The following is a 13,439-nucleotide window of genomic DNA, read 5'->3' on the forward strand; positions in this document are numbered from 1 at the left end:
GCAACCCCAGCTCCAATTGATACTCTATAAATTGTTAGCTACTCCATTGTATCTGAAATCCTACTAAGGAAGCAATAACTTAGCCAGACCATAGTAAGGCATCTTAAATGCTCAGATGCCTTATTATCAGTAAAAGCCATGAAACCTATGGAAACCTGATTCCCCACTTTCATAATTTCCCTTTGTTGTCATTCTGCAGACTAGTAGCTGCAGCCCATACCCCAGACAACAGGTCCAAGGTGTTTTCTGTAGTGCTGGTTGAAGACATACCATCCTTTCAAAGCACAGTTTACAAACCAATATACGTTTTTATAATACACCACAAGGATAAACTGGGATAAACCAATTTTAGGTTGGTGCTCTTTCCCAGCCCTTCCACACACAGTCTGCAGACATGCCTTATGAGATCAGCAAGAAATGCAAAGGAAACATTTGATTTGTGCAAAGCAGTAAAAGCAGAAAGAAGCTAAATGTGGTAATAAAACACCTGTCACCAGTTACAGCTTTCCAAGCACTAGAAGAAGATAAGAAAATGTTGATTTTCTAAACCTTGCTGCCTTCTAAGCCACAAGCCTAAACTTTTCATTTATTTTATGTGAAACTTGCCTTATGCCATTTGGTAAATGCAAAACAAATTTCTTTATCTTATTTGAATAATAATTCATATATGGAGACTGCATGCCTTAATACTTCTGGAAGATAATTTCCACAAGGATTAAAATTCCAAGAAGCTAAAACTCCAACTTAGTTTAGCCATTTCACTATTTCTCTTCAAAACAATAAACTGAAACAACCAGAGTTTTGACAGGGCTATTTTAAGAGAGTGTCGTTGTAAGGATACGTGCAAATCTAAAATAAATAAATAAATAATTTAAAAGGTAAACAGTCCTGTAATTGATATACACAAGTCTGAAGAGCCTAAGCTTAGGCATCCGAGCTCAACACATTGTAATAAATGTCTGTGAAACTGCCATAGCAACAGTTATTCACCTGCAGTAATGAAAGAAAAAAATATTTTAAGCCTATTAAATCAAATGTTGATCAGAGCACCTAAAAGTGAAAATACTTCCTTGTTCTGCCTTTCCTTAAATACTTCTGGTTTTCTTAAACAAAACACACCCAAAACCAAACAAAAAACCCCGAACTACCAGCCTTTAAGCCTCCATTTTTATAACATCTTGGCACCATAATAGGTGTCATAGTCCTTTACATTTGGAAAGGCTGCCAGGCCCAATTAGTATTGCGCTCCTAATAGGAACACCCCTTTCCCCCTACCTCCCCCCAAAAAAGCAACCAAACAAAAAAAACCCCCACACTCAAAAAAGCACAACAACATGAAAAAAAGAAAAACCAAACCTAAAAATCGTCATAAAATACATCCAGGAGAGGCTGGTTCATTTGTTTGTTTTTTTTTTAACACAGTTAATACTACACTAGAAAGTTAAAAAAAAAAATTGCTAAATAAAATCCGTCTCTTAGTGTACAGTATGGATAGCAATACTGTGGCTAAACACTGCCAAACATTATCAAATTTTCCAGGAAGTCTACATTTTAACAGTTGCAATATATAAACTCTAGCAAGGCTACCCTTAGACTTGGTGGAACTGAGAAACGAGCTCTCAATGCTAACACCAACTTTAAGTTTAGCTACACTGAACCAAAGCCAATAGCGGAGAAGTTTAGTCTTTCTGAAAGACACCTTTCTGAAAGATACAACATTCTCTAAGGCAATGAAGTAAAAAGAAACTATAAGCAAAAACTACATTAACTTTGGACAGGCTCTTGTCTTTGATGTACTAAATTATCTAGAAATTATAATAGCTTTCTCTACTCTTTATGAAGACGAATGAAATGATTCACAAAGAAATGTCCTGTCCCCCCCCCCCCCAGTAACTATTTGCTTATACAAGAAGGTCAACAGGAATTTTTTGCACCAATAATCACATTTTTAAAACTCGTAACAAGCCAGATAGTTTTTAATTCTTACAGCTAAGTTAAACAAAAACATCTTACACAAAACTGGCATTGAAATCCTCCCACTGAAAGTGTTTAGACCCACACCTGTGGAATACAGGCAGCACATTCACCCAAGGTTTCAAATCAGTATAAGTGCTGCTTTTAGATTTAACCATAACTTCCAGCCCTACTAACACTCCAAGCAAACAGACACAACTGGAAGAGCAAAGCTCAATACAATTTTTATAGCCACATCCAGGAAGTATTAGTTGTTAAAACAAAAGCTGGACCCACCCGAGGCTATTTGCAGCATCACATTCCATGCTCCAAAGGCAAAAATTCCCTGCAGAGCAGTTCAGAGTCAGACAGGGAGACAAGATCGACTTGTTTGACAAGACAGTTGTTTGAAGTCGTTAAATTTAACATCAAAAAGCCAGCCTGGTCTGACTACTGTGCATAGCAGTCAGTCAACCTTCAAAGTGGATTTCAGTTTAGAAGCACTACCATGAAATCTCACTGGCACTAGTATTCCGGTAACTAATTCCCCACCCCCAAGCATTATCTTTAAAATAAGAACAATTCCTTGGTGTTAAGGCTGAATTAGACCTATCAAAAATGACATCAGGAAATTAAACATCAAATACTACTTAGATCACCAGTGAGTTTAATAGTATTAAAACTAACTGAAATAGTCTGCATAATACAGAACGGTTGATCATTTCTCAACACTGTTTGAAATAAACTCTTCGTTGAGGGATTACAAGGTTTCCTTTAAGGGAGCTTTTTCCTCTTCATGTTTTCAGACATAAAAAGCAACATTTTCAGCATAAAATCTCCTAGGAGCCTTTGTTCCAAAATATGCCAAAGTGTTTATACTTTTCATGAACCTTTAAAATCTGTAAAATGCCAAAATAAAACCTGAAAAGCCTCATTATAGCAACAACAGAGTTAGAATTAATAAAAGCTTTCATGATAAACTGCCTGAAACTGGCTGAATTGCCTTGACAAATTCAATCAATTCTAATTGTCAAGGGAAACACCTTTGGGCACAACTTTTCCCTTTGACCGCAATACTAATTTCTGAATCAGCTGTTGATCCAAAAGAAGGAAGGCTCCCAGCAAGTCATTATAAACATCCTTTTCCAAAATTCACACAAGCCTTCTGCTCCATTTCTGGAATTAAAAGAAAAAGGGGGATGTGTTTTGCTTTGTAAGTGCGAGTTGCAGTGAAACAACAATAGAAACAACTATTTTGGGGCAAGTTTAAAATCTCCATTTGGCATACAGATTTATACCAAAAAAAAGCCTACAGCTGTCAATCACTATAAAATTTAACTCACAAACATCAGAAGTCAAAATCAATATACTTTCTCTCTTTTCAAAGCGAGGAAAATAATTATAATTTCCCCTAATCTTCCATTAAGGCCCTAGGTTAAAGAAAAAGCCCATTATGTGAGAGCTGTTATTTGATTTCCTTTCTACTTCAACTCCCCAACAAAACAGGGAAAACAAAACTAGTTTTATTACTAAAATGGAAGGAAAGCCTCTATTTTTCTCTCTTGCTCCTTTTTTGCTGTTGTTTTTAATGACAACACAATTACAGCCTTGTAGCTTGGAACTGGCATGTGACTGAGGCCATCCATAGGATGAATCTAGTTAATCTAATTTCAATGTCTTCACATTTGATATAAAGTACCACTTGGCAAGTTCCAGGTACAACCTGATACATAGTATTTCAGCCTTTTAAAGGCTACTGCACAGGGCACTTACCAGGAATATTATATTCTATTAACATTCACTTTTTCCATCAAAGTTGAAATAACAAACCAACAGTAGTAAAATCTGGAAGCTGAATTTTATGCCTAAGGGAACAAGAAGCATCTTAAACAACTCCAAGAAAACTAAAATCACATGATGTCAAAAGTCTACAGTGCCAAGAACAACCTAAACTTAATGAAAATTCAAACTATAGTTTAGGGAAGGTTTAGAGTTTAACACTTGATTGCTTTGAAACTCGGTTATGTTGCTGTTTTACATGAGAAATGGGCCAAGTTTTAGCTACAACACACACGAAGACTGCTTATGCACCATCAAGTTTCTAACTTTGTGTGATGTAGAAGCTTAACACAAACTGAAAGGAAGTGGAATGGTGCTACAACAGTAAAACCAGAATATTATTTCACCCAACCAACAGCCAAATATTGTCAAGTGTTTCAGCAGATAAAGGCTGAGAATTTGCGTACAGCTTGCCAAAAAGTCATCTGTATTTGTTTCAAAGTGTTATGACCATACACCAAATTTAACTAAAGCAAGTTTTTCTTTCTTTAGCTATTAATTTCACTGGTTTTGTCTTCTCAGCCTCACCAGGCAGCTGAACTGTACTGTGAAGGTATAAAACACCTCACCTAAACACACTTTTCAAAAGCCCCTTAAAAAAAAAAAATAAAAAAATCAGACTCCAAAACTGGGCATAGCAGAATTTGTGTTACTTGTTCAACTGCTCTTTAGTATCCCTTGCACTTCTGTCAGTACAGATTTAAATGATTAGGACACATAGATATTGAGGTCAGATTTTGGCAAATAACACCACTGTCTTTATATCCTGCTTTATTTCCAAGAGCTTTAATTTATACACAACAGCTATTAAAGGACTATTCTTCTCATCATGGTATTTTCTCTCCCCAATTCCAAGTTTGCCCTTGAAAGCATGTGAACATTACATATCTAAACAAAAACTGGTTTGGTTTGGTTTGTTTTTTAATTAAATTATGGAACATCAAATAAAACCTTTTCTCTCCTTGCTTCTCAGAACATGCTCAAACATTTAGCCTACACACCCCATGAAGCTTCAGCCATTTATCAAGAAAACTGTCCATTCCAGCTAGTCCTAAATTCAGCAAAAGCACATGTAAATGAATACCAGCTTTCGCATAGGTAAGTGCATTACACAATCATTCATTGACAGAGCTGGTAAGGCGACTTACAAGCAGCCTGCACCTAACATAACCACTTTCTACAAAACTAAGATTATGTCACTGGAAACTCTGAGCTGATACCCCACATATACTGTCAGTTAACATTTCCACCACTCTTCACAGAAGCCAAGCATTTACTCTTACTGAATGATGCTTTTAGGAAAAGCAGTGTCAATAACTTTTAAAATTGTTTTGGTTCCTAAATTCTCCTTCCATATTGAAGTGAAAACTGGCCGTAAGCCATATGAAGGTGCAATGTTTTCCTAGAATTATTATTTATTACTAACAGAATAATCATGCTATCTTATTGAAGGAGTCTGACTCAAACCACTTCATTTTTACTTTGCTTTTAATAGATATTTCTGGCATTAATGTTAAATCCTTTTTTCCAAACCTTTCCAACCTCTGATTTCACTTCTTTATTATTTTTTTTAGTGATACTCCTTCAGGCTCTCAGTCAGGTTCTGGTGAATGACAATTGACAAGACAAAGAGTACCAATTCTCCCTACATTAATAATTAAATGCAAATTCATTCACTGTTTTAATTCCGATTTCAGGAATATGCCCTCAAATATTTGGATTCATCCCTATTCCCCCCACAACTTCAGTTTAAAAGCCAAAATTACTCAAAATAGTTATTTAAAGTGTATTTCCTATGCCTAAGTGCTATCTATTGAATAATTAAAGGTTTAGCATCTGCTTTGATTTTACGCTCTCTCTGTACTATGTAAAAGTAGTACTTAGCCATTAATTTATTTTAAGGTCTTGTTTGTGCCTTCCTCAAATATCCTTTATCTGAAGCAATCAAAAGCCTTTAAAGCCTTTGGTATTTAACCTCTTAAATATCCTGACTGTTTTAAAATATGCTCTGGTTTTAGATACTGGTATAACTAGCTATTCTTACACTTAAATTTAATTCCTAATTTTACTTAGCCATAGTTAGCCATGTTACTTAATGGTCAAACAATTATTTAATGCCACTTACTCCTAATGCTTACTATACATGCAATCCTCAACCATAAATCAGAGAAACAGATTGCCATAAATGCCCTAAATATCAGAGGAAACATCAACACACAAATATTTATCAGTACATAAATCTAAGAGCTAATGTTTAGATTTACAGATGCACAGGGGAGCCTTAGTGAGATGTCCAACTTAAAACAGCATTTATGGTGAGAGAAAAAAAAAAATCACTAAGATATAGTTTTAATTTCTTGGTGTTTCCATCATATCTCCCATCCTCTATTGCAGCCTCACATTTACTAGAAGATAAATTGGAAAAGTTAGCAGAACAAATGATTTCTTTTAAAAATAAGATGTTTATCTGTACTGTTGAGACATGTGCATGTTTTGGTGGTTTTCATTACGTATATTTCTTTCATCAAGAAAAGCTCAGTAATTAAAGAAGCTCTTCTCTCTTCAGTAACAGCTGGTTAACCTTTCTGAAGCCTGTAAATATTTTAACAGTACCTACTGACAAATTGGGATTCAGGCATTAAACTACAATGCTGTTCAACAGGCAGCTGGCAAGCCTTTCTCCCGTTTCCATATTACAGCACAAACATACTGCACATTTGAGTTGGTTCGCCAACATTTTTTTATCAGAACACATGCTATCCCTGGATCTGAACCACATGACCAAATTAAAAGTGCCACAGCTCAGATACCACACAACAGCCTTGTGTTTGTTAAATTCACTCTAATATTAGTACATCAACACTCAGAACCAACAGCCTGTGTTTCTAGCTTTGCGATAAATCATTCCATTTAACAGACATTAGATTCTTTCACTTCTGTAAAAACTTGATCTGGAATACATGTGTTGGTATGTTCAGAACTGATGTTTCTCATTAATTCCACTTAGTTTCTCATTAATTCCACTTAGTTTCTCACTAATCCACAAACCTGTGGACATGTAGGAATTTCAGTCTCATGCTGAACACCAGTAAAACCCCAAATCTTAAGAAACAAAGCCTGGACAAACCTCAGATACTTCTTTATCTAAAAGTAGCAGCTACATATAGGTATTGCCAAAGATGCTATAGGATGGTAAGAATAAAATATAGTTTCTATGTAGCTTTCAGAATATGATGGTTTTCTTACATCTCTGTCTCTTAGATTTATCTGCTGTCTCATTTCAACCTGAAGTCTGCATTCTTTGTGGCAGAGTTGCTGTTCTGTCTCTGAACAACCATCAGCACAAGGTCGTCCCTTGTCCACAATTAAGGAACGTAGTGGCTACTACAAGTTAAGAGGCTGATGTCTCATATATACATCAGTTATTTATATGAAAAGTTCTATATTTGTAGATATCAGAATTGTATTAGTTCTTGGGCTATGAAACAGCTCTGTAAATAGCAGACAGTAAATTCAGAACTGAAGTCCAACTGTTCTTGTTTACCTATATCCATTCTTAGTTCAGCATCTAGTAAATAAAGACTAAGATATTTCACCAACACATGGCCACCTGTGACTTGTGACATGCTCTTTTACAAATTACACTCCCTCAGAATACAGAGATTTATTTAAAACTATGGGCAGAAAAGTTATTTTAACACAGCAATTGTTTAATAAATCTTCATTCACAAGTTTTAACAGAGGCATGAATTTACATGATAATTGTGACTTAACAAGAAACCACTTTTACTGAACACTTTGTTTGCTCAAGTATTCATCTAGCTGTAAATTGAATACTTCTTTATCTAGCATAACAAAGGCAATATATAGTTATGCAAGATGAATTGTTGACAAATTAGCAGTTGCACAAGAAAGAAAACAAGCGCAAGCCAAGTCAAGATGAGATCATATTTGGGATGCAAAGGTCAGTGTTTCACACGAGGCTCACAGTTTCATGTCAAAGATTATATTCTTGTTGAATTACATGTGCTTCACCATAACTGAGCCTAATTTTGCTAAAACCACATTTCTTTGAGAAACACAACTACTATATCATTTAGGTGAACAAATTCAGTTCAATCATATTACTTGAAGCAGCCCTACAATAATCATGTCTATAAGCTGATCTGATCATAAGCTTTTTTAGCTTATTTACAAATACTCTCCAATTTTATACAGGGACAAAAGTTAAAAACCCCTTACAAGCAAAAACTCACATTATTTAATATAAACTGATGAACCACCCCTTCCCCCTTACACCTTTGAAACCCCACTTTTAAGGCAATTGGGGATTTTTTTTCTTTCCTTCTTTTTTGATTGAGGAGAAAATCTCTTTCCATACAAAAGGGTATCTGATCACTTTCCAAGTAAAATAATTAATATCAGAAATCCTGACATGCTTTATGCCCAAGAGTCTGAAACACCTACCGGAACAACTGCAGATGAAATACACACAGTTAAAAATCTTACAGATAAAATAGAAATTGAACCTCTTTAATTTAAATCTGCAGTAATGGTTACTTCAAAGGATTATAAAACACAGATTATTTTGGTATACGGATACATACTTAACATCTAAGAAAAGCTTAATCAACTAATATTACAATAGTAATATTGTTACAGCTATGCTGGTCTAAGGCTACACGGCAAAACTGGTAGAGATCACTTCAGTCACATGAACATGAAAAGGTCACAGATACACACGAAAGCATGTCCTTTCCCCAGACTACTTCAGTTCCACTAAGAGAGCTCTTCTGCTGTACATTTATGTTAGTAAAGCCTTTTCAGGTATCTGCTGCGTATGCACTTTCATGAGAAATGTTTCAGGCTTCTGTGTAGATTATTGAAGGCTTTCAACTGACAGTCAATATGCTTGATATTACTATCGTCTACCTAGCCTACTGCAGAAAACTTTTTCTAGTGACTTCTACCACTAGGAAAAGTTTTAGTCCTTTTAGTCTAGTCCTTCTAGAAAGGACCCGTGTTACGTGCTCTACATATAATTCAATTATCTTAAAAGACACCACACTCCTACATTTGGATGAGGGGAGAGTAGCTTACATCCACATCAATATTCAAGTAACAGCATTGTACCTTAACAGATAATTGAACAGGAAAAATAGAACAAAAAACGTTTGAAAAGCATCAAAAAACATGCAAGTTGCATCCTTAACAATGCTTTCTTTGCAAAAAATTCGACATCACCATTTAAAAGAAAAAACAAACAAACCAAACAAAACTAAAGCATTAACAGCTCAGACTATCAACAATACAGTGCTGTGATACAACCCCAGTTGTATCACAATTTCACTAAGTTTAATGAATTTTTAAACTGCTTCCATGCATAAATCATGTGTAGCATGATTAAACACCTTAAACAGCAGATTGTAATATGCCACTTTGCAGCAACTGCCCTACAGGATAGCTTTTAGGGGAACAAAAGCTAAAAAATATAAATCCAAAACCAAACCTCAACCTTAGATGAGAAACCGCCAGAAGAAACACAAGTGAATACCAACTAAAAATGAACTTTTTCAGCCACACAAACATGATCTTAAAAAAAAAAAAAAAAGAAAAAGAAACCACCTCATACACAGTGTCATCCAAAGACCGCTTCTGCAGAGATCCCAGCTACATGCTGCTGTCTGCCCAAACGAGCTGAACTGCAGAAGAGGCAACGAAAACAGAGAAATGCCCTCCTAATGTTACTTTGCACAAAATTAATAGGTGTGGCTGACACCTGATGCTGCCAGAGATGTTAGGTGATCACAAAGAACAAGAGTCGTGACCTCGGATAGAAAGTTAGATAGTAACACAGAATTACCCATCACTCTGAAGTCATGAAAAACCCTGCTGCTGTAGCACAGAGTGCTATATTTAACATACTACCATGAAGGACCCACCTATCTAAAAAAGGCAAAGCAAACAAGTCTATTTTTTTAGCAACAACGTGAAGCATCACAAAAAAAAAGGAGGTTGGATTTCACAGTTTCTTTAGCTAGCAAGGCTGCAAAAGCTAAAACCACATACTTGGTATTTGTGGCACAACAAATTCCCACCTTACTCAACTGTGACTCTCCAGCAGTTATTGTAGTTGGGAGGAACTGCCTAGCTTTCTTCCTTCCCAGGATGTCAGCCACAAAGCCACGCAAGTGCAACATACAGGATATGCTTCACTGGGCAGTCCCAGGTATAAGGAACTTCTTAAACCACTATATCCTGTCATCTTACGCTAGATGCTCCACGGAGAACAAAGTATAGCACACAGATGTTTTCAATATATAACTGAACAATCTAATTTACATTAAGGCTTTACAACATTTTACATCCTCAGACCTAGCTTCTTCAGTTGCTCCTAACTTCAGCAAACTTAATCCAAGATAAAACACTTATGCTGGATGCCTGCCCCAAGCAGAATGAGGTAAACCAGTTGAGAGAGAGAAAGAAAAACCAGTTTTGTGTCCAGCATGTTTTGAAGAAGTGAAGATTCCTCTTTCAGAGTTACTCTAGTTGCCTTCAAATTTTGACAGTTAGGGTTTATATATATATATATATTTATATATATATACATACACACTTTGCTACTTAAAACCTAGTCCTTATCAACATATGAACCCATTAACTGTGCCTTTAACATACGGCTCTGGGAAAAAAAGGCTAAAAAAACATCACCAACAGCTCATATAGGATAAGTATATAAAAAGATACTTTTAATATGCCATTCTCCATTACCCAAGAGCTGACTGAGTCAGTACACAGCATTCCCATAGAGAAACTGAACGTCCTCTAAGTGATCTAAAGCACACAAAGCACACAAAGCACACACTTTAACTAGTACTCCTTTATTTATGCAAGCTTCCTGCTAGTAAGAGGACAATATGAAGATGGAAAGCATACAATCTGAATGAAAGGTTCCGGCAAAGGATGAGAAGGTGTAAGACAAACAAAAATTTTATAAAGAACTAGGGAGGAAAGAGACATAGACCGGCTGGGTAAAGAAATTCAGAGCTTGGCTCATTTGGCTCATTTCTGCAGCCCTGTCTCCCAAAGCAGAGGAAAGCCTGGATTCTTGGGAGTCTGTTCCAAGTGTCTTTGCTCTTCTCACATCGATGAACTCACTGGCAAAACATCCATGTCCTCCAGTGCTAGGCTATTTCCTACTACCATTGGCAGTACTACATTAGTTTAAAAGGCAAACGCCTATGCAAATATGTTTCAACCCAACAGATCACCCACGCTGGTAGCAGCAAGAAGTCATACCATGCTATTATGTTTGCACTAGTTTTATTTTTAACATCTAGAGCATTAGGGTTGCAAACTCACACACAAAAATTAAGAAAAGCTACAATTAAAACTGCTTTGTGCAATCTCCATCCACTGCTTTATGCACTTGTTCAGACTGCATGTACTTAAATTCTAACATTTTATGCTCTCAAGATAGGCCTTCTGTAGAAATGAACTGGGAAGAAGAACAAGAGAATGTCTGTTTTACCCTTGGTGTCCTACTGGTTTGAAAAGTTAAAGGAACTGAGATACCTATGAAGCATGAGACTGCGAAGAGAAAAAGCAAAACAAACCCAATGATTAAGGCCACCAAAAGCTAGCCTTGCCACTGAGTGTCTATATGACAGTAGGCCAGTCCTTTCCCCTGCCTTTAGTCATTTTTTTTTTTGTTTTTATTTTACAGATATCTATTCAGATCATCTGCAATCCAATTTGTGTACATACTCGGCAACCCAGAAGCAATTAGGCTCTGTTCTTTAAACATATCAATTGCTTTACACTATAAAATGCAAATGGAAACAGGACAGTATTTTAATAACAGTCTTGCCAGATGAAGGAAATTCATTATTATTAATGGAATACTTAAATGTTCTGATGATAACCAGCAAAGGAAGACTTGCAAGTAACTTGATAAATCTGCTCTTTGGGATGGCTTTCACTAATATAGTTTAAAAGAAACTGGAGCTTCACACAAAAAGTATAAAGCTAAGTACCAGACAGCACTGAATGAATACATTTTAATGCCACGGCCGTACAAAGAATTATGTGAACATATGCATTCACATAGTTAAAAGATATACCTAGAATAACTGCTTAAACTGAGCCGCAAACACTGTGCAATTCACACCGCACACACAAAAAAGCCCAACCTTAAGGGCAAATAAGAGATAAGGTTAGATGCAGTCTAAGAATATTAGCTGGATATAGTCTGCAGTTATATCCTTACAGAAACCAGACAAGTCTATGCAATTTGTGAGGAAAAAAAAAAAAATAATAACAGGCTAAAAAATGTTACAGACACATTTTAAATACCTGACTTCCAAACAGAAGAAGAAATAGACAAACAACCCTCCCCCAAATATTTACCTTATTGCAATAAAGCATCCAAAGCTCATACAGCCTCTCTCGGGATGCCATTCCTTCCCTTGCTCTTTTCGCGATAGCAGCTACTTTTGTTCAAGATCCTACCATGCTCGGTTCCCAGGTGCTTTTTCCGTAGACTTTACTTTATTATTACAGTTATATCATAACCCGAAGAGTCAAAGATGAAAATAACAGCGTCTCAGTCTCTCCTTATCGGGTAAAAAACGTAGCACAACACAGGCAACTGCAGGCAAGGGTCAAGCATGTCCGTTCTTCGCCAGCGCCTCTTCGGTTTTAATCTCTGAAAGTGAAAACATACCCTTCAGGCCTTTGGCGGAGGAAGGAAATAACAAATCCGCACTTAAAGCCCACAGACGACCTCGGGAATTACGCGGCGGCAGTTCGCATCGTTTTCGTGTCTGACATTACCACCCCTACGACGGAGAACTCTGGTTTCTGATCTCCGTGACGCTTTCTCCTTTCCTGCAGGGAAGCAGCAGGGCAGCTGTCCCGGCGGAGCTCTGAGGTGGCTATGGTAATACCCGGAGGGGACGGAAGCCGCCTGCACGCCTGAGCCCCAGCCCGTCAGTGACAACCGCTGCCCTGCTCGCCCCAGGCCCGGACTCCGCAGCGGCCTCGGAGCCCGGCGGGCCCAGGCAGAGTGGTCTCCCGCAGCCCGAGGGATGCCTAGGAAGAGACGCTGCCCGCGGCCTCTCCGCTCCCCGCAGGGCCCCGTGCTGCCCCGCCGCCCGCTCCCGAGCGAAAGCAGCTGCCCCGTGCCGCCACCTACCGCGCCCTCAGCCTCCCGCAGCTCCCACCGCGCTACCGCGGCCTCTCTCCCCGCAGCCTTCCCGGGCCACTGCGGGCGGCGGCCGGGCAATGCCGCGCGGCAGCCGGACGGCGGAGGGGGCCGGACGTCGCCACATCGCCCGCCCCGCCCGCATTCCGGCACACGCCCCGGGCCGCTGCCGAGGGGCGGGGAGGCCGCGAGCGCCATCTTGGCTTCGGGCAGGGGCAGTACCGCCAGTGCCGGCGGAGCGCCGAAGGCCGGGGCCGCTGGCTGGACAGGGGGAGGCCTGTGGGGTGGACTGGGGCCGCTGTGGAAGCTGCGATAGCTGTGTTGGCAGAGCCATACTCAGCACACGCCACTTCACCCGAGGAGCAGGCGGTCCCCGTAAGGTGACGCGACCCTCTCCTGCCCGAGGGGTCTCCTTGCCTGTAAAAGGATCGGCATTCCCAGT

The 13,439-nt window shown here is 38.5% G+C and overlaps 1 protein-coding gene across 5 annotated transcripts in view; it reads right to left on the reverse strand.

The window, feature by feature from the left end:
- NBEAL1 (neurobeachin like 1) overlaps positions 1–13,073 on the reverse strand; it is a 79,463-nt gene extending 66,390 nt beyond the window's left edge. For 2 of the 5 annotated variants that reach the window (XM_057411711.1, XM_057411708.1), the window contains exon 1: positions 12,202–12,675. In XM_057411711.1, the coding sequence (XP_057267694.1) occupies positions 12,202–12,252 (51 nt within the window). In that variant the 5' untranslated portion in view covers positions 12,253–12,675. Of the gene's footprint in view, positions 1–12,201; positions 12,678–12,988 lie in introns of those variants that run through there. The other 3 variants (XM_057411707.1, XR_008972451.1, XM_057411710.1) reach the window with 3 other exon arrangements.
- Positions 13,074–13,439: the final 366 nt, after the last annotated feature.

Source organism: Pezoporus wallicus, unplaced genomic scaffold (genome assembly GCF_028554395.1).
Source record: "Pezoporus wallicus isolate ANWC-B61680 ecotype Strahan unplaced genomic scaffold, APGP_CSIRO_Pwel_v1 contig_6732, whole genome shotgun sequence".
In the NCBI taxonomy this organism is placed as follows: Eukaryota; Metazoa; Chordata; class Aves; order Psittaciformes; family Psittacidae; genus Pezoporus; species Pezoporus wallicus.